The sequence below is a fragment of the Ostrinia furnacalis genome, unplaced genomic scaffold (assembly GCF_004193835.3).
Source record: "Ostrinia furnacalis isolate ACB-3 unplaced genomic scaffold, ASM419383v2 OfSCF5688, whole genome shotgun sequence".
Classification (NCBI taxonomy): Eukaryota; Metazoa; Arthropoda; class Insecta; order Lepidoptera; family Crambidae; genus Ostrinia; species Ostrinia furnacalis.
The window spans coordinates 255,013-277,629 of NW_021135927.1; the positions used below are offsets into that span (position 1 = coordinate 255,013).

The 22,617-nt window shown below is 37.1% G+C and overlaps 1 protein-coding gene across 1 annotated transcript in view; it reads right to left on the reverse strand.

Moving 5' to 3' along the window:
* Positions 1-11,280: 11,280 nt before the first annotated feature.
* Positions 11,281-22,617, reverse strand: part of LOC114361400 (Kv channel-interacting protein 4-like) — a 75,867-nt gene continuing 64,530 nt past the window's right edge. Inside the window, exons 3-4 of the mRNA XM_028316401.1 lie at positions 11,456-11,525; positions 11,281-11,375 (exon numbers count right to left, since the gene is read on the reverse strand). Of these exons, the coding sequence (XP_028172202.1) occupies positions 11,281-11,375; positions 11,456-11,525 (165 nt within the window). The remainder of the gene's footprint in view (positions 11,376-11,455; positions 11,526-22,617) is intronic.

The following is a 22,617-nucleotide window of genomic DNA, read 5'->3' on the forward strand; positions in this document are numbered from 1 at the left end:
AAACGGGTTTCATTTTTATATATATAGATACCCGCGCATTTTGTTCGATACTTAATTAAAGGCATTTCACCACTAACAAATAGGAATGTGAACAAAATGCTATACGCGTAATTGGAAAAAATGGTATACAAATAATATTATTGGATAGTTAAATTGAAAAACTGAAAATTTTCATGTATCTCGTAGGATTTTTTTGTAAAGCCAGAAATGCCTTATAGCAATTTATTTATTTAAACTTTTTCACATAAAAGTGACGTTGGCGGACTCAATGCAATTTATATGGCATTAAAGATCAAAAATAAATACTTAAGCTGAGTTGCACCACCTAACTTTAACCAGTGTTTTCTTGTATGAAGTTTGACAGATTTTTGACGTTTGTCAAAGTTTAAGTAGGATGGTGCAACTCAGCCTTAACTTAAAAGATATTGTTTTTGCCTGAGCAATACTTATAGTCATCTATTTTAGTACTAGCCTTGGCCAGAACACATAATTTATTTTATAGCCGTAAAATAAGATGAATTGATCAAATAATCTTCTGGAGTCCGAAAAAACAACACGTGGATGAATGAGGTCAACAGCACGACAAACTAAACATTTCTCTGGAAAATAGCACTTATTTCAAGTAAATAAGGTACCAAAGTGTTTACCTTGACGTGCCTTCGTTTGTACCTAACCCTATTCAATTAGGTAAGTGGCCCATTGAATTTGAGTGACAGGTCTGTTCAGGGTTGTTACTGGACGTTATTTTTCAATTAAAAATAATGTGATTCATCCTCATTTCAGCCACAGGACGTCCACTGCTGAACATAGGCCTCCCCCAATGATTTCCAGGTTGATCGGTCGGTAGCGGCCTGCCAGTGCCTGTCCAGCGACCTTTATGACGTCGTCTCTCCACCTTGTAGGAGGAAGTCCCACGCTGCGCTTTCCAGTACGAGGCCTCCACTCCAGAACCATGCTGCTCGATCGGCCATCAGATGTACTATGTGCCCTGCCCATTGCCACTTCAGCTTGCTAATCCGTCGGGCTATGTCAGCGACTTTAGTTCGTTTACGGATCTCCTAATTTCTGATTTGATCTCGTAATGAAACACTGAGCATAGCCCTCTCCATAGCACGCTGTGCAACTTTGAGCCAAACCCACGGGACTATTCCCACCTCTCGTTCCCACCGCTGCAATTCCTGTGTAGCCAGGATCTACACCTTTGTATTTTTATCACTTTTACCATGTAGGTAATAATTGAGAAATATTTTAAGCTTTTATACCTTTTTACTGGCAACCCTGAGCTATCCAAACTAATTCCCGGGCCCAAGTGTTTGCCAGGGTCTAACAATAAGTATTTTTGCCCCGGCCGTGAAATATTAAGATGTATAATATTTACTTAGTTCGTTGGCTTGCTTAACGAAACTGAATTGCTTTCCACTCAGATGACCAGTCAAAGAAGACCTCTAGTTTATAATAGATTGTCTAGACCATGGGTCAAGCTTTATTTCAGGATAAAATATGTACCTATTCTTTAGTTATCTCTAAGACCGTTATTTTAATTTATCTCTAAGAAGTTAGTGTTCAAATCAAAAAAGCTTTGCGTTTTTTTTTCGAAAACTAGCGTATACAAATCAAAATCAAAATCTAAATCAAAAATATTTATTCAGTTTAGACCACAAGTGGCACTTATACAGATTTTCTTCTTGTTTTTTAATAATTTATATATGTTTTTGTAATTTCCCTTTGTATTTCATCAGTTTTTAAAAGGCGACTTTATACTCATACCTACCTACATACAATAATGAACAGTCTTCCACTTCTGCCTGTTCGCGATAAACTCAAAAGTACAGAACGGATTTTCAAGCGGTTTTCACCACTAGGTAGGTAATTGTAATTAGGGAGTAGGTTTAAGTACCTATTCAATTTGTCGAGGAAAAACCCTACGATAGTTTTTATCTCTTTTTTGAAACGGGAATGCATTTTTTTCTGTGACACCAATATTAACGTGAGTGAAGCCGCGGTCAAAAGCTAGTTAAGACATAAACAAAAAAAACGCTTTAATGTTTTCGATTCTATTTAGTTACTTTTTTATACTTACAGATTCTAAAAAAAATATTTAATTTGTAGTTACCTATTTGTCATTCAAACAAGTAGTTACGAAGTTATGATGCGTTGAAGTTCCGTATGACGTCACAAAGTTCTACAGTTTTAAGCACGCCTTGACGTCACGGTCCTGTTATTTTGAACTTTGGCGCGCTTTATCTCTTTCAATTTCATTAGTTTGGAAAAGTACAAAATAGCATTTTTTGATAAGTTAACAGACGGACTAATTCAAACTCTTGCTTTTTTACCCAGGAAACATCCCTATTCTCAAATAAAACAAAATTCATGAAATACAGATTGTTAAATCAGAATCTGGAAGGCATTCAGCTTAAACACTGTAAAGCACAGGTCAAAACATGTTCAAAGTTATGCGAGCATCATACAGTTAACAGCACATCAGACTGTACATTTCTGTTGCAAATTAGACCGTATTACAAAATAATAAGACGCCACTTCGTTTAACTTGAGTTGCCGTTCATACAAAACTGAGTCCTGATTCCCATTATGTTTCCAGAACCTCCTAACAATATTCGCGTAAAATATTAACACTACATTCCGACATGGTTTTGTGAAGATACTACTACTTATTTTCGAAGGTAAGTCGAAGGGAACCAATATCTGAAAGATATAGAATAAAGTGATGGAAAAATAGTTACTTTAGACCAGAGGGTATCTGGTAGGTACTTTTAGAAGAAGCGCTCTGTGAGTAGGTAGACAGGGCCACAACTTGTGATTGAATTATCTTCTCTTCATATTTTTTCCTAGCATAGAGATATCCTAGATCATTATGACCAGGCATCAGGCGCCAGTCAACATTATGTATTTGAGATCTAGCTATCCTATGCTAGCTGAACGATAAAAGTGCGTCATCATCATCATCATCTCAGCCATAGAACGCTGAACATAGGCCTCCGCCAATGCTTTCCATGTTGCCCAGTTGGTAGCGGCCTGCGTCCAGCGCCTTCCTGCTACCTTTATGATGTCGTCGGTCCACCTTGTTGGTAGAAGTACCTAGTACAAAGTTATTATCGATTTTATTAATTTACCCTTCGTTTATGACACTAAGGTAGTAAGCTACGTCGAAAGGAGAGAGTATTACCTATTTAGTGCACCTACATTTTACTCAAGAATTTGGTAATGTTTTTTTTATCGAAGTAATATCACGTTTGACGACAATCTTTCGAGACCCCGTGTTAAGTGTCCAAATGCCCGATTTCACCTGGCTTCCGACGGTCATTCCCTACACCTGTACCTTTAATTCCCTATCCCTGTCGCGTTCAGGAACTCTAATTTTACCTTAATATGAGAGTATTTAGTTCCGAGAATTGCTTTTGTTAACACTGTCGTGATTATTGCTAAAGTGGGTTAGGTATCGTTTTTGGAGTTTTTTGTTATTTATAAACTCGCGTTTATGTTTTTCTTTTAAAATATTAGGATTTTTTTTATTTGTTTTATTTAATTTAATGCAAATATAAAATATCTGCAGAAAATGGTTTTAATAAACAATTCTAAACCATTTATTTCAGATTATTGAGCAAAACCAGGCCAAATAAGTCAAAAGTCAAGAGTCAAAATTTCTTTATTTGTTTAAACTAATAAATAGTTCTTTCAAATCGTCATTTTTCTCTTAAGGAGCCTCTACATGTCTCACAATCTTTTTACCCTACCAGCGCTTCGAGACCAACATTTGGCAAGTGCTGAGAAGAAGCGCCGCATCAAACTCAGTCACCACTGTCTGTCTACATATACATATACAGTCTTGCCTAGTGGGAGAACAAAATTAAATGTTTTCGTTATTAAAATATTTTGGTGGTTAAAAGAGATTCTTAGCTGCACATTCTAAGTTAAGTTTTCCCTAACGAAAAGCTTCACTACTGAGCTAATGTTGATAAAATAACCCGGTGCTTGAAGACGTTATCGGAAAACGGGCTGGCTCAATTACTTCAGGATTCGCTGCGACAGGCCTTAAGATCAAGCCACGAAATGGAGTTTCACATTTAGCCTAGGCGCAGACTACCAACTTTTAGTTGGCCGATAGTTGGGCCTGATTCTAATTATTTGTATGAAGAAGCGGCCGATACCAAATTGGCGTAATGTGCGCACTTTCACACATGCCCAATATGCCCATACGTACAGCCCGACCCAACTACTTATCGGCCAACTAATTATTTAAAAAAACAAAACCGACTCCAAAAAACCTACACTAAAAAGTAGAAAAATAATTACTAATTACCTACTTATTTATTAGGACGAATTAATATTTATGTAGGTATACCANCTCCTAAAATTAAATTTTTTTAAACCAACTTTTAGTACCTAAGTAAAACCTCTCTCACGAACATTCTAGACTTAGCCCAGAGCGCTTATCCTCGCTTTTGAACTACACGCTTATAAAATCACGTGTGGCGACAGAATTAAACTCAGTCACCCGTCGGTTAAACTATCCTTTGTAATTTGCTTCCATATTTGGGTATGATCGAGCATAGGATGTAACGGAAAATGTAGCGATTTCCTTCTTGTAGTGTCAACAACAAACCTACACAGTGTCAGCCCAAGACTCTGCTACCAGAGTGGCGATGTAGCATTCATCTGTCCACCAAGTCGAGCAAAAAAGCGGCACGGCCGTACCATCCTTTTCTCGAAGCAATTCAGGCCATTTTCGACCGCCTGTAACTTCGTTGTGGATAAAACTAGAAGGCTGAATTTTCATTAGCTATGCAGGCATTGTAAAGACACGGTATATTTCAAATTTCATTCAATTTGAATAAGTAGTTTAAGAATTATAACGGGTAAAAGTTTCTTAATTTTGTCACTCACTGACTGACTGACTGACTGACTCACCGATCATCAAAATTCTAAGGCACTTCTAGCAGACCTAGAAGCTTCAAATTTGGAATATAAGTAGTGTTTGGTGTATGAATCAAGGAAAAACTACAATATTTGGGGGCACGGTAGTGCAACCGCTAAGTCTAGCAAAATTTTTCAATTTCGTTCCAGTTTTATAAATATTTAACTACTTACTTAAATAACTTTGTAATACCTTATAAATATAAAGGCGCACGGTAGTGTCCCCGCCAAGTCGAGTAAAATTTTTCAATTTTGGTCCAGTTTTCTAGATACATAACTGCTGTCTACAAAATACAAAAAGAAATGAGATCCCATCAAAAACAATACTTGTCAAAAAAACCAAGTCTCGCAACTCAGTTGTTCTACGGTAAAAAGTTGTGAGATCCATGTCCAAGTCCAGGCCAGGAAATCTTTAACGTTTTACATAAATATATTGACTTGGCCATCGCATGAAAACACGTGTAAATTAAATTATTTAGTGCGATGGCCAAGTCAATAATTTATGTAAAACTGTCTAAAAATTCCTCGTAAGACTGTCTGTCAGTTACGTTTACGATTATACCATAGAAATGGGAAAAGGCGCGCTTTATAATATTTCTGCACCAAAGCCGCTGTTAAATCTAGTTAGAAAATATTAATCTAGCAGAGTAACATCACATCCACAACCACAACACATACTATTCTAGATCGCAATTGGGAAGTAAGGACGTGCGAACCATTGGCTTCCCGGTTGGCGCGCCGCCAGAACCGATGTTCGCTTGCAGCCTCATACTATCATCTCGTAGCGTGTGAATTGGTGTGAACAAGTGTTCTGCAATCTGCTGTAACGGCAGGTGGACGTTGTTATAAATAAATTACTGTAATAACTTGCCTTGGCCAGTTGTATGGACGATGACGTCAAGCAAAAGAGGCACGGTTTAAAAGGCTCTAAAAGTAATTGTTCTTTATTAATCAGCAACTATTCCATCGGTAAAGGCCGACAGTCTTTCGCATTCACATTTCAATCGCCAGTCGGTTCGTTAGCTTAAGTAGGTACTAATAGTTATTGTAACTTAATTGTTAAATACGTACAGCTAAAATAGTTTAAAACGATGTAGCTACCAATAGAGCTCCTAATGACCTACAATTAAATGAGATGCTATACAGTCTTTAACTTGGTTTAGGTGGGTACTTAATCTTTACGTATCTTTAAAACTGTAATAAAAGAAAACAGAATAGTTTTAACGAACGCATTAGAACAAGTCAAAAGTGACATTAAGGTAAATATCAAAACCTGAATACTGTAATGACACTAAACGCTGGATAATTACCGCAATCTCCAGACCACCAGCTTCTGGAGCGGCTGAATAAGTGATCAGTGCGTGCCGCTATGTGGGCACTTTACGTTTAATGACGCTACATAAAGGTTTATTCAGTCTGCAAACGGGACTAGAATTCTGTGTTTTAGAATTCGTTGAATAGGTAGTCATTACCGCGAAGTCACCTGGAAAAGTCGCAGCCCGGTGTAAATATGAGACGAAAGTTGTGTGGAATATTTCGTTTCATAAGTAATATCTACAGGATGATATCTACTTAATACATTTCCCAAACATGAGACAATTCTATGAATTGTCTCAATTAAAATGGCAATAGTTTAAACCTTATAAGGTAATCGTTTTTTTAAAACACTTACTAAATACTAGTATCTAATCTGGTCAGGTGGGGATTCTTGGATGGCTTAAACATGGAGTGCAGGTGCGGTTTTGTTCCCCAGTAGATGAAGCACCTGATGTCGTGCCCTGAGTGCCCAAGCAACTGCACTCAGGAGGATTTGATGAGTGCTACTGACAACGCCACTCTTGTGGCGGAGTTTTGGGCTGACACTGTGTAGGTTTGTTGTCGACACGAAAAGAAGAAGAAGAATGCTTTTGGTGAGCAGCAGAAGCCAATACTCTAAGGCTGGGTTGCACCATTTTACTTTAACTTTAACAAACGTCAATAATCTGTCAAACTAAATACAAAATGCGCCGGTTATCGTTATAGTGACCGTTAAAGTTAGGTGGTGCAAGTCAACCTAAGTATTTATTGACTATGAAGTCTAATTTATCAAGCTATTTCCACAATAACTAAGCACTGTCCGAGCTACAGAGTGCCGCATAGGTAATTCATCGGGGGTGTAGCACGAACGTGATCCGTTGGCTTGGCGCCAGCCGGAAGATTGTTAATCGTGCGCATCCAAATTATACAATGTCCAGGGAAGTGTAGTAACATTTTATGGTTATTAGTTTTAAATTAATTGTATAAATGTAAAAATATACCCAAATAAAAATATTATAAGACAGGAGTCAAAGAGTGGGAGTGGGGAAAATTGTTCCTATTTCGTTATAAAACTATGGAACAGCTGATGTTTCATCTCGCTCGTTATATTTGGTCCCATAAAAAAGTTGTTTTAATCATGACCAACAGAATCCTTCTTAAAAATTTTGATCCTTTGGAGCCTTTAAAACTGTGAGCAATGGGACACTTTCATTACTTTCATGCAATTCGTGAGTATCTTAGTGCTACCAACTTGACGTTTCAGCTGTGTTAGGTTACAAACAGACTCAAATGTCGCGATTGAGACCCGTCGGTTTGCTTCCAGTTTCAAGTATTTGCTTCGTTTTAAAAAGTAGCCCTGTATAGATACAGTAGCTCAGTATAAATACAGGGCTACTTTTTAACGAAGCTACTATCTAGTACTACCGGCGATTGTCATATGAATGCCTGCAGCGAGGTAATTGCATTCCGGGATGGCCCGGGACGGGCGGGCGCGAAGCCAACGGCACATTGTTAATTCCGCCTCTTCCGGACCGCTTCCTAATTAGGATGACATCTAACCGGTTTAATTGTTACTTAAAGAGTTACTTAATTACCTAAAAATGAAAAAAAAAACGCCAACTCTTTTTATATCTCAAATCTGGGGGCACGGTAGTGCCCCCACCACGTCGAGCAAAAAAGCGGCACGGCCGTACCATCCTTTTCTCGAAGCAATTCAGGCCATTTTCGACCCCCTGTATCATCGTTGTGGATAAAACTAGAAGACTGAATTTTCAGTATCCATGCAGGCATTGTAAAGACACGGTATATTTCAAATTTCATTCAATTTGAACCAGTAGTTTAAGAATTATAACGGGTCAATGTTTCTTAATTTTGTCACTCACTGACTGACTGACTGACTCACCTATCATCAAAATTCTAAGGCACTTCTAGCAGACCTAGAAGCTTCAAATTTGGAATATAAGTAGTGTTTGGTGTATGAATCAAGGAAAAACTAAAATATTTGGGGGCACGGTAGTGCCCAGGAAATCTTTAACGTTTTACATAAATTATTGACTTGGCCATCGCACTAAATAATTTAATTTACACGTGTTTTCATGCGATGGCCAAGTCAATATATTTATGTAAAACGTTAAAGATTTCCTGGCCTGGACTTGGTATTACATGGATCTCACAACTTTTTACCGTAGAACAACTGAGTTGCGAGACTTGGTTTTTTTGACAAGTATTGTTTTTGATGGGAAGTGTTATACCATTTTGGAATCCTTACTAAATGCGCCAAATTATGACGTCACTTGCCACACTCGCGTAGTACATTTTTTTTTTTTCAGTACAGTCAGTTTAAACTAGGCAAAATTTTTATTTTGAAATTTTTTTTGGGAATAATGTATTTTTTTCGTCCAAGCTGGAGCAGCTGGTTTTGTAATTTTGATAAGAATTTAGAGAAGCATTATTCAGGGTTACATAACAAAAAAAAATTTTGGAAAAAGTGAAGATTTGTGGCAACACGAGTAAAAGGACCGTCACCTGGAGTAGAATTTTTCGATTTTTTTGAAATGCCTATTATTTTTAAAATATGCCACATAGATTTTTTTTTATATTTTTCTGATAACCAGCACAACTTGCCTCAACACCCAGTTCCGGCTTGACGTTACATTACGGGACACCCTGTATACGGAACTCTGTGTATGAATCCTATTCGCACTTGGCAGTTTTTCATCAGAAAAAAATAATGAATATTTATCTACTCTAATTTTGCGTCTCTTTCCAACAAACAATAGGTACTATATTTCCGTCTCGCTCTCTCTGATGCGGCTTAACAATATTAATAAGGACATTATAATGGAAATGTCTCGATCGTTATTGAATGTAAAGCTGGATACACACTAGAACATTTTCTCAAGCATTATTCTAAAATGTGAAATAGGAGAAAAAAAATCTATAAATCACATACACATAACATAATAATATATCGTAAAGCGGCTCGTTGTTCTGCTACAAGTTGATGCTCTAATCTGTACCCACCTTAACGGGTACAGTCAAGCACGAACAGCTTTATTTCATAAAATTGAATGTGACAACTTTAGTCAATTGAGATACTTTTTGGAGCAGTTAATTAAAACACTGTTTTTGATAGATTTCCAGTGTTCTCAGCCAGCCAGTTCCTCCGTGGTTGAGGATTCCGGGTGAAGCTCGCTTCCACCTTCGGCCTGATCATCACTTACCATCAGGTGAGATACAGGCCAAGAGCTTACTCGTTGTGGATAAAAAAAATGAAAATTACTAGTGATTTTAGAAACACAATACTAAAAATCTTCATCATCATTTCAGCCACAGGGCGTCCACTGCTGAACATAGGCCTCCCTCAATGATTGCCACATCACCCGGTGCCCGGTTGGTAGTGGCTTGCATCTAGCGCCTTCCTGCTACCCTTACGAGGTCGTCGGTCCACTTTGTGGGTAAAAATCTTGTCATTATTTTGTCAAAGGCTGACTGTACACCTCCGTAGTACACATTTGGCTGGTGTCCAAAGTCCGTAAAGTGGAACCGTTAATGCCAGTCGTCTTGTAAGCATTCGCGTTGTTGGCAAACAGTAAACAAACAACTGTCTTATGTTTTGAAGGTCACACTGTGGATCTCTCAATTAGCTTATTGGGGGATGGAGATATTATTAATAAGATAGAGCGTTGTATTCCCGATATGATGTTATGTGTAACTATAAAGGTATTATTTATTCCAATCAATGGTACTAGAAAGTACCTACTTACCTACTTACCGATACTTTTGGGTTATAATAACAATTATTTACGAAATCAGAATTTTGGAAAACCTCAAAAAAAACAACAACATTCAAGAATATCATATACAACGAATCTCCTCGTTGATTGGACTAATATGCTCAAAATTGGTATTAAAATATCAATTTTTAACCATCGGACTACTCTCACCCAATGATTTCCACAATGGCCGGGTGACTTTAAAATCTAAGTTTTAGTTCATTTTTTGAACCCTAGAGCCGAAAAATAGAGATGTTACCATTTCAAAAAATACCTGATCTTTTTTCCTGTATAAATTGGACCTAGGATACTAAGTACAGCCTATCTTAAGATTTTATCCCAGTCTATTTGTAGACAGGCAATTTCTTAGGTCATTTCTTGAGGAGGTTACAAAGTTATTAAGAGAATTGCCGTCGAGCTCGAGCGGCTGAGGCGCCGCAAATAGCTATTTTCTTTCGCTTATTTGATGGCTATTGGAGCTGTTCGTTCGCTAGCTTTACAAAAGGCGTAGGTACCTACTTTAAAGTGAAAGGCTTTTTTATCTAAACCATTCTAAAGTCACTGTAGGCTCTAGCTTATTTTATGGCGAAGGCATGTTTTATGACGAATGTTGTGTGTGCAGTGACTGTGAGCGTCTAATAGTTCGTGACACCTAAAGCAGCCCAGAAGTACGCAACAGGTCATTGTTTTTTTATTTCACACCTTAATATAGGGCTTATACATTACATCTAAAGTTACAATTAGAACTAAACATACATTATGAAGGAAAAGAGAATGGTGTGACTGGAGCCTAATGTAGGGCAGCCCTGTATTTCAGGACTCCAGGTCCCACCCGTTGTTACAATTGGAATAAGGTTGTGTTGTCAACTTTTTGGCCACTTTAGGTGTCACGAACTTATACTATAGTGTATAGAATGTTGCCAGGCATTAGACTGAATTTCCATCCGAGCGCTTTTTTCAAATGTTTATTTTTGACAGTCCTGAACAGGCCGGACCAGTTCGCTTGACCGGCAGTGATGGGTTTTCTCTAACTTCCAGCCAATTTTTGGTGCTACAATGACTTAAAACAAATTTTGCCAGCGTGTGTCTGAATCTGAAAAAATTGGGTAGGTAGCTTGATTCTTCACCAGAAACTGGTAAAAAAATCATTTTATTTATCTTTGTGTTTAAGAATTACATTCACCTGAACGCGATCGAGTCGGATGATTTTCGTACTTTTACTTTTTCAATCTCTCGTAATCAAAACGGAATTAGTCCTGTTAAATGACAAAATCTTTCATTGCCTTAAGTGTTCTCTCACCTCAAAGTTGACTTTCCCGCTCTGCTTGTGCTTGATGGAGTTGAACACGAAGTGCGCATACTGCGATGCGTCTGCAACGAATAATTAACTCTTAATGCGAACAGTTCTTATGCAAACAACATCAAATACGAGTATGTGACTAGATATGTACCTCCTAGCGGGAAGAACTGGCAGAAAATGTTCTTGAAGGCCTCTTCGTCCACCATGCCTGAAGGACATTCCTGCAACAAAGTTTTTTTTATTTATTTTTTATTTTTACCCAATTAAGACACTCATAAGTAAATGAAAGTTAACGCTTTTTCGCAAATAGAGCAATACAATATCTCTATATTATGTATTTAGTGGTACAATTACTTTTAGCAGTAAAATGACGTCTGTTGTTAGTGAAAACGAAGGGTTCCCTAAATGTCATATGTAGGGAATTCTTCAATTTCGATGTTGTCAGTGAAAACGGACATAAACTACCGGATAATGAGGGCTCGAATTGGTGCTAACTTAGACCTATTTCTTCTTCTTCTCAGTAGTTACACTCTTGACAGAGTGATCATAATCATCAGGAATGTGGATTGTTGTGGGCGGATTTCTTGCCATCTTTGCCTCTTGGTGGTAAACTTTACATTCATGTAGGGTACCGTCTTCAGCAGTCTTGATCAGGTCTGTCCATCGCATTGGCGAACGCCCGCGTGACCTAGAAGTAAGAAGGTAATCTTGAGCAGCGTGTGTACCTGCTTGAAGCCGCGGTACATGAGCTTGATCTCGTGCTCGCTGAAGCGCGTGCCACGCAGTCTCGACTGAGTGATTGATCCCGCATGAGGGTGCAGCAGTGTACTCGCTAGGCGATGGTGTGTGTACCTGCTTGCCCCGAAGACGATGGTGTGTGTACCCGCTTGGCCCGCTAAGACGATGGTGTTTGTACCCCCGAAGGCGATGGTGTGTGTACCTGCTTAGCACGCTAGGGGTGCCGTGTGTACCCGCTTGCCCCGCAGGCGATGGTGTGTGTACCCGCTTGGCCCGCTAAGACGATGGTGTTTGTACCCCCGAAGGCGATGGTGTGTGTACCTGCTTGGCACGCTAGGCGATGGTGTGTGTACCCGCTTGGCCCGCTAGGGGTGCTGTGTGTATCCGCTTGCCCCGCTAGGCGATGGTGGATATACCCGCTTGCCACGCTAGGCGATGGTGAGTGTACCCGCTTGCCCCACTAAGGCGATGGTGTGTGTACCCGCTTGGCCCACTAAGGCGATGGTGTTTGTACCCCCGAAGGCGATGNCTCCTCCTTTTTTGAAGTCGGTTAAAAATCAGTAGTCTGCGCCTACGCTTACCAAATCCAATTTGATAATTTAATTTTGAATATTATATTAGAATAGATGCCAAAGAAGAATATTTTTCAAGATTTTTGAAGAAAACTTGAGACACTGAAGAACATCGAATTTTTTTTATTATTAATATAATTTTTTTTGAGGGAAAAAAAGGTCGGAAATGAAATTAGAATGAGTTTTTGACGTCAAAAACTTAATTAAAAAAACCTTACCCTTCCCTTATGGGACTCTTCAAACGCTGTTGATATTGCTTAGATGTTACAAGAAAACGAATACAATGGTTCCACAACCATGGCATTAAAAAAGAATTTCTGTCTGCTTACCAAGAAATAGAAGTATTGCCCCAATTATCATAAAATTTTACCAGAATAATCTTTTTACATCAAATATTCTTAAAAAATACAATTTCCTGCAAAATCCTATAATACCTTTCTAAGGTCAATATCCAAGAAAACATTTCAAAAATCCCTTTATTCCACGAACTAGCAAATTAGCGCTTAAATCCAAAATCTTTAGCGCATTAGTCGTCCCCTTAAGCATTTACTTAAAAACGACTTTGAGAAATTGTACGGAGGAGCACGGCTTGTCTCTTCATTTACATTTTATTAATCTCAGAATTGACGCCGGCAGTTTTCACAAAAACAATATAAAAAGGGGGACGAGATTGGCAGGGCGCATGGATGAAAATTTTGCAAGAAGTTTTGGGGAATGTTGCAGTATTTTAACATAGTTGCCGCAGAGGCTACTCGATAGGTAAGTCTATAATTTTTGAGATTGATTCGATTTTAATCTCTTTTAGATATTTATTAAAAACGGGACTTTTCCCACCTCTCGTTCCCACCGCTGCAACTCCTGTGTAGCCTGGATCTACAGCTTGACCGTCAATAAAAACCGAACCAGTGAAGGTTAAGTTTTTCCCGGGGGAAAGCTAAACTGTCATTGGACCCAAATTCATTAAGATAACCATTAATATTCCTTTCGTATTTATGATGATGTAATACTTGAATGTTCAAGTAGAATTCATAGTTGGAATGACAAATAAAGTTCAGTACATTAATTTAAGCAAACAAATAATAGTTACAAATTGGCAAACGGTAAAAGTTGGTAAAACGGTAACTCGCCATATGAAAAGTACTTTAAACTAAATACCAGTATGCTACCACTTTTCCTTCGTATTTACTAAAAATTCATCCCAAAGCGCTTTACTAGTGGAAAGGACTATATTATATTTACAGGCGAACTTTGCTGGTCCATTCACCTCAAAGGGTTACATAGAAAACTTACTAGATTAGATGCTACAAAAATATTCGCGATATCAGGGAGTGTGAGACCTATTTCAAACGCAGCGTGGGACGTCCACCCACAAGGTGGATCGACGACCTGATAAAAGTAGCAGAAAGGCGCTGGATTCAGGCCGCTACCAACCGTGCGATGTGGACAGTGAAAGTCATTGGGGGAGGCCTATGTTCAGCAATAGAGGACGTCCTGTGGCTGAAATAATGATGATGATGATAACTATTTCTGGTTCTTTAGATAAAAATAACCTTAATCCTAACCACTAAATTTAATATCAATAAAGTTAAGGACAGTAGGATACAAAAATACCTAGTCTCAATGGTATTAGAAAAATAATACAAATAAGTAGGTACCTTTTACCCACAACGGAAAAGCTCATGACCTTGCATCTTGTGATGATCAGAACGAAGCTGGAAGGAAACTTCACCGAAAGTTGTAACTATTGGCCAGGCTTGGATAAAATTGTTTTGTCTAGCCAAACGGGACTAATCCCACCTCTCGTTCCCACCGCTACAACTCCTGTGTAGCCAGGATCTACAGCTTGACCGCCAATAAAAACCTAACCAGTGAAGGTCAAGTTTGTTTGTCTAGCCAGGCGACTACCTACCAAATAAAACACTTATAAAATCCATTAAAACCAAACTAAGTCGTTACTGGTAATTGAAACCAAATGCCTTTTAAGATCGATCTGTCTCGTTTTTGCTTCTAGCGATTTAACTGATCTGTAACCGAACTCAAAGGGTTGGCAGCACTTAAGTATACTCAAGTTATGTAATACAACACCTTAAGACAAACCATTATCAACTCATTTACTCATTCCATGCAGAACCAAGTTCACAAAGAAATTAGTTGGCACTCGCGAGAGGGTACAAGTTTTAATTCATTCACCCCGCTATTTGAATTCTAAAGCAAGAGAATGCTATTTTCATTTAATAAGATAGCTTGTTATGAGCTGCTTGGGAAGCCCGATGATTTTATCAAGAATTCCTGAAAAGGTCTCACAAAAACGCTCGATTTTATGAAGAATGCCTGAAGATGCTTTTAGGCTCTGAAAAACGCCTGAGTTGGTTTCGGAACGTTAATTTTTAAAGACTATCGAGGAGCTACAAACACATTTTTTTTGTAATGCAAAATAAGCCTTTATTTACTTTTTTTGTTGATGTTTTGTGTTGCTGAATAAAACCCAAAGGCTCAAGGTCACCCAAAGGGCGATAGAGCGGGCTATGCTCGGAGTTTCGGAGATCCTCAGGAAAACCAAATTGCAAATGGTGTGTGGGCGGGGCACATAGCTCGTAGAGGCGATGGCCGTTGGGGCAAAAAAGTTCTCGAGTGGCAGGCGGGCAGGCCTCTCACTAGGTGGACCGACGGTCTGGTAGAGATCGTTCTGAAAGTCCTTGGGGGAGACCTTTGTTCAGCAGTGGACGTGAAATTTATTTTTCAAAAGCCAACTGATAAAATATGTAAATTACGGTATGATATGTAAGTGTATTTATTTATTTTTGTCTCTTAGGAGTGAAATAGGATTAAAGCCCACCATTACTCGAGAAATGAATATAGAAATTTATAAATAGCTGTATCTCTTATAGTACGAAATAACGTAATGTCAGATTAGTTTATTTATATGAAGCTATTTTGTCTTTCAGAGGTTAAACAACAAGTATATAAAATCTTGGACATAGCTAGGCGACTTACTAAAGCCCCTAACAATACAACCCCAATATTTTTTCAAATGAAATTGGCCTCTGTATTTTTGTTTTATGGTTCACATCTCGTAAGACTTCACTCCGCCTTATCAAAAAGTGCGTCGATCAAATTTTATGTACTTCATGACGTGACAACCCTCAGTGCATGTAGTGCCGTAGTGTGTTAACTCATAAAGTGCCTTTTTATGATGTCCTTTTGTAGGGTGTCCATGATTTTTCGACTACTTTTCCTTCTACTTCTAAATTATATTTTTTTATCATGTAGAATATAATCTGGCTTCCGATTAATATGTCACCCAATGTTTTTAATTGGTAACAAAGTATTTTTTGGCATAAGTCACCAATATTATTTACAAAACAAGGTGGACCGACGAGCTCATAAAGGTAGGTGGTGGACGCAGGCCGCTACTAACCGGTCATTGGGGGAGGCTTTTGTTCAGCATAAGACGTCCTATGGTTGAAATGATGATGACATTAGACCTTCTCTGTTAAATATATTTGACGGTTTATTTATTTAAATCATGCATTTTTTATACATTTTGGTTTTATGTCATTTTAGATTGTCCTCGTAAATAAAGAGAATCAATTACAAATTGACTCGTAAATTTATGCAATTACACACTAATTAGTATATTATTTTTGACTCTGTGCCAACATTTTGTTTGTTTTCCAGGAATTGACAACCTCATGAATGTTTTTTTTAGAAAACTGTTCCCAGTTTTGTTATTGTTTTTGAATTTTCAGTTGTTATGCCATCATCCTCTTTGTAAATATGTCTCTGTTTAGAAAAGCCAATGACTTTTTAACGGACCTCCTTTACTAAAATAAACTTCAAGGAAAATTTCTAAGAGTTTTTCAAAGATTGTAATCTTATTAATGTTTTTTTTGAGAGACGTTTTAATAAGGAAAGTTGTAATAGGGTCATGGGGTCCTGACAAAGTTACAATCAATTGTAGAAATTCCTAGTAAAATCTAAGCGTATCTACTTAAGTAAAAAGAGAGTGAGATCAGTGTAAAAAGAAACATGTAAACGCTCATATTTTTAAGTTTTGTCAATACACAAGATGTTCAGAAAACCAATAATCTGGCCAAGGTTCCCTGGCTTTGTTGTTTATGAACGTCAACTCCGGTTGCTGGTTAAAAATCCGCCCGAGGCAAACTTTAATCATATTTTAAAGTATGCGAGTTTATAACTAGAGTTAATGCTTTTATCGATTGGGTATAATATTTAGTTGATTTTAAATCATGCTAAACATTATTTTTACTGTCCCAAAACTAGCACAAAGTATAGTCATCCTACTACAAAAGTCGTTAAATGAAGGGTAACACGTCTTTGATCTGATATTACGGGAAAGTGCTTCAAATATAAGCTCGCTTTAGTAAAGCGTTGTAAAATTGTATTACTAAAGGTTTCACTTGTCGGATTAACCTTCGAATTGAAATTCGTCGAAGTTGTAAAATTTATTGGTTTTCTAGAGGTTCGGCCATACCAACGCGTGGAACCCTCGTGCGCGATGGCTATGGCGATCCTATTGATTTCTCCTGATCATCATCGCCATCTGCACGCGTTGGTTTGGCCGAACCATAACTGGGGACATATAGAGTTACCACACGATTGGGTTTTCCCGGATCTTTTGCCGTTTATGTAGTACCTATGTTCTCTAAAGTTGTTTTCTGAAGGACACAGAACCGCAGAAGTTGGGAATTATATTAGACGTAGGACACTGAGCGATTGATAACGGAGACGATATGATTTACATGCTGAATATTTGCAACGATCGCGAGCATTGTTCGGCTCGTGACCGAATAAAATTAGTTACATATTTTTTTTATTGGTTTACTTTGAAACTTACACAAAATAAATGCTCAAAACAATTCGGTATGCACTGCTCAAATAAACAAAAGACAAAGTAAAATTTCAACCCGTTTACGTAATACAACTCTGAACTTTTAACTCGATACATTTTAATTGCTTATTCTTGACTTCGAAAAACTTTCACGACGCAATTAATTTTTAACGAAAATTTTCCGGTCCTTTTTAATGCAACGTTAATTGTTTTAAAATAATCGTGTTTCCATTTCAAGGGAATCAAATTGAGCGGAGGTTAATTAAAATCGGGTTTTGATCGTGAAGGTAATTTAACCTTTTTTTCATTGTTATGATGAAAAATTGGGTTATACAGAATATTGTAGTCATTCAGATTTTTTTAATTTTTTACAAATTAATAATAACTTTGATATCAAAAAATGTTATAAGTACCTAGTCTCATTATTTAAACTTTTTGCGATATTAAAAATTAATATTCTTACATTTTTGGTAACGTACCAAAAACAGAGCAAATCCTAGCGAATGAAGTCGAATAAAGAAGCTAGTAAATGAATAAAACAATTTAATATAAATACAAACAAAAATCAGCCATACTAACATAATATATCAAGGCTTGTCTCGCCTGAAAGAAAATTTACGAATGTGACCTATTTCGACAGGCCTGGGAAAAATCACAATAGAAACCTACGCAGTAAGTTTCTTCGTAGACATACTAAATGTGCGTATTCCTCTACATAAGACGCACAGAGAAGCGTTACCTACTATATTCTTAAATTATTTTTAATAAAAGAAAAACAAATGAAAAAAAAAAGCATTGAAAACATCAACATGAACAACAACAAATAGAAAGATCGTAATAAAAATGAACCTTGTTTGCCATATTTTTAGGTGATGATGAGAGTTGATAGCATATTTAGATCATGTTAAATAAGCAAACGGACCTTCTGTGCCTTTCTTTTGTATGCATAATACATATTTAAGTTGTCATACAAACGTAGGTATCACAAATGATGTACAGAACTCCCTTTACGTATCCTCCTTTAAACGTAACAAAAATTAGACTAATGAGAATATTTTTGGGGATTCCTTTCAGAAGCCTATTTAGCCTCGTTCTAGAGAGATCATTCATTACGTAGAATAAAGCGGGAACCGAATTTCTAGGTAAATTTAAACTGTTTGTTGTTCTTGTTTACTTCTAAGAAAGCAGATTTTACGGCATCAAAGCAGGTCAAAATGTTCTGACAATTTGTTTTTGTTAACCTTAACATTCTCTAATTTTGATATAATTCAATATTTTCCGATATCTTTGTTTTACTGTTCCTTACTGAGTATCATACGTTTAGGGGGTAGCTAAATATAATGAACGAATACGACCAATGTGTTTTACCAGTCCAAAAGTAAAAGATCCTAGGTTCTCTACCCATCACGCAAAAAAAAAATCAGTCACGGTAAGTGACTTGTCTCAAAACACACAAAATAGAAGTGGTAAATGAAGATACATAATCCAATTAACTAATTGAGACTAGGACTTGGACAAAATAGTCTTTAGTTTGGTATAGCAATACTTCGATTCAGTTTTTTGTCATTATCAAAATAGCTTTAAATTATGCAACTGAATCAAAACATCAGCATAACTAAGGGTTTATTTCCACCAGTCCACCCAGAAAATCAATTTCCTACCCAAGACATGATGGATCACTTTCCCAACTAATTTATGTGGCAAAAACAACGACATCTAAGCAAGACAGCTTCTCCAATAAATATTATTGGTAATTTATGAACCGGGCCTTGCTGTGGGGAATGGGGTGATCTATCATACCTCTGTTGGGTTTTGTGACCTCTAAAATTTGTGTTTTTTACTTTAGCCACATTTTGCTCCGTGGCAACCAAATTATAAACGTTTTTTCTTTATTATATTATATTCACGTTTTTTCTTTCTGTAAAAAAATACTACAAAAACCAGTGGGTTCTAACGTTGACGATTAAAACCTCATACGAAAACGCAACTGATCGTGAAAACACTAAACAAGTACAGATAATTTTTTTAGTAAGTTTCATAAATACATAATTATGGTTGCTATAATTTAGAAACTACCAACATAGCGGGCTTAGATGACGTCTGAACTGCTAGTAAGAAAACTAACCCACCAAAAAACATTTTTATGTAAAATTGGTGCCAAGACGAGACCATGATGTCTTGCATTGTGAAAAAGTACTTATCAGATCTCACGTAGAGCCAAGTTTCTTTTAATTCTACACGCTCTAACTATACAAGCTCTAATCAAACATAATTCATTCACCATATATTTCAAAACTACGCCCTTTTTTCATAACAATACTACAATCACACGACACACCCAATCGATTCTACTGCAAGGAACATCTCACCCAACCTAGGTATTTGCGTTACACCCGCACCCTTTTAATACTCTCACAAATATCCCTGCCCACTCAGCTCTCACAATTAAGAACCATATTAGTCGGTAAATAAGATCGTCCCTCTAATTTAGAATTTTCGGCGCTGCTCAGCTTTTTAAATTAAAACGTAACGTAAATTCGGGGAACTTACGGCGTCGAATGAAAATGTTCGCACGCCCGTATTTTCAAGGTTAGTGCTGTGACAGTTGGGATATAGTGTGACAGACTGTGGCTGGAAGAGGCATCTGTGTGGAGTTTTGGGTCAGTTATTGGACAGAAAGCCAAGCGCGGTCTCGTCAACTCAGGTGGCCTTTTTTAATGGATGATGCATGAAACTGCATACTCGTCAGACCGGGGAAGTCGATTTAATGAGTTATGTTGGGCTCTCCTCGCCAAAAGGGCGAGTCCTACCCACTAAAAAAACCAGTCGGGTCCCTCTGGTCACGCTTGGTGGGGCAGCATAGGAGTCGGTGAATAAAATTGTTCACATGCCTGCCCCCACGCAACGGCCGCAGCCTCGCTAACCTCTATAAAAACAACTGAATTAATCCCCTACATTGAGGATTTTGAGAGCTCGCTTTCGTTTTGCCATATTGTACAATATGTAAAATACATTCACACACTACCTTTTAGTATGCGCTATTAATAAATCGCATTGTTTACGTATTACACGATGAGGCAAACAATACGATTTTAGAGTGATTAATGTTTGCCCAATATAAAAATGCTGTTTTTTGCTATCCCTAATTTAATTGCTGTGTACCAAAAATATCAATGGCCAATTTTACTTTTTCAATTTTAATGCCAATGCAGCAACATTAAATAAAGTAAAAGTATTTATTCGATAAAGTGTATTATGTTTCGCAGCTTCATTCTTTGCGATTTACGTTTAACATGGTGTAGTAGCGCCATCTACCATAGGCCTTTGCACAGATTAGTTTAAAGTTTTTTNGCCTATTAATTTAACATATGTACGACTGTACTCAGTGTTGCACTATCAAATGCAATTGAAGCGCCTCTGTGCCAGGGTTTTTATGTTCCTGGTCAGGCTATACCCAAGATATTTGCAATATGGTGTAAAAAATACAAAATTATATTGCGCCGAGTATTTTTTCGAATAAAAACTAACGAAATTATATTACGAAGTTTATGAAATTAACTCAATTTTTCAAATATTGTATAACCTAAACCCAATTTTCTGAGTGTTATTAAAAATGTGTGTACGATCAAGTTGAAAACAATTAAGGAATATGATAAGTTAAAACATTTTCGCGAGCGTTTGTGTAATTAATAAGTTAGGAGTTAAAACTTTCGCGGGGTTCACAAATTAATAACGGACCTAAAAACTGATTTAATGAAAATGTATTTGAAAATTGTGTATCAGAAATTCCTAGACATTGTTTTAACTAGAAGATCTTCAGTGGTTTCAGATTGTTTTAGCTGGGAGCCTTTAAGAAAACCAATTTATTGTTTTTAAAACCAAAAGGCGTTTGGTGAAAGTTTTAAAAATCAAGCAAAACTTTGCTTTTTTAAGTAAAAGTAAAACTTTCAAATCATATAATATTAACTGCATTATGGAAGATGTTTGGAGTTAAGGTTTTGATATTTATGGGACATTATAGGTATCTTCTACTAAAAGAATGTCTAACCTTCAAGGGACGGGTTTTATGCATGACCATAATCGTATAAGTTAAAGCAATCAGCACGAGAAAGCATCTTCAAAATCAAGTAAAGTCTTCTAATAAACTTTTCAAGGAACGGAGCTGCTTATGATAAAATGTCCTTAAACGTGATTAGATCGCCACCATTCCGTCCAAACTTCGGAGTGAACTGAACTTCTGTAAACACTGATCCACCGAGCTGGAAACATTTCAGATTGACTAATTGCCAGAATAATTTATACCTAAACGTTGTTTCGGCTCATTGCTTGTATTCCTCCTTCCAATATCTGTTTTAAAATGCTATCTCGACGAACAATAGGCTTCGAAGATTGGCGAAGCCTTGCAGGGCAGAAGGAGCAGGCAAAATGGCAGTTATTTTGATCACCGGCCGTTCCAGTAATCGCCTTGCGTTAAAGACGCCTTATTTTTTTACTGTTACGTCAGAGGAAAAAGGATTGGAAACGGGCGAAATTATTTTTTTGGAAACATTTTTTTTATTCATGATTTTCGGACAAACAACGATGAAAATCAATAGATGGGATGATGATTCATTAAGAAGTTTTTAAGGATAAGCAAACACTACAATAAAAAATCTACGTCAGATTGTTCAGTGTCACTTTATCTTTATAATTATACCGAGATTTTTCACTTGTTAAAAAAGGAAAGCAAGACTTTCATGTGGAGATAATCTATGAAGTACAGAAATACTTTATTGTACAATGAAAATAACTAAAGAACAAGTTCGGTTAGTCCTCAAAATAATTTCTAAAGTTCAAAAATGCTGCTGTATTTTGAAATGTAGTCAGTCTTTACCTAATAACCCATATTCCGCAAGTAAACATTTAATCTCTAACAAACAGAATCGATTGTTTACATTTTAGATATTCCCCGGAACCACGACTAAGTAATATTGAAAGCCAACACAACACATGCGCGGCCATATTGTTATTTATTTAGGCCTTCGCTTATAAAACCAATGTCGAGCTGAAAAAATACTTCTATCTGGATTCAAATCACACTTTTTTGTATCATTTTGTAGCGTATCCATCAATCAGGTATAGATTGCTATTTACTGCCAAGCCTAGATTAAT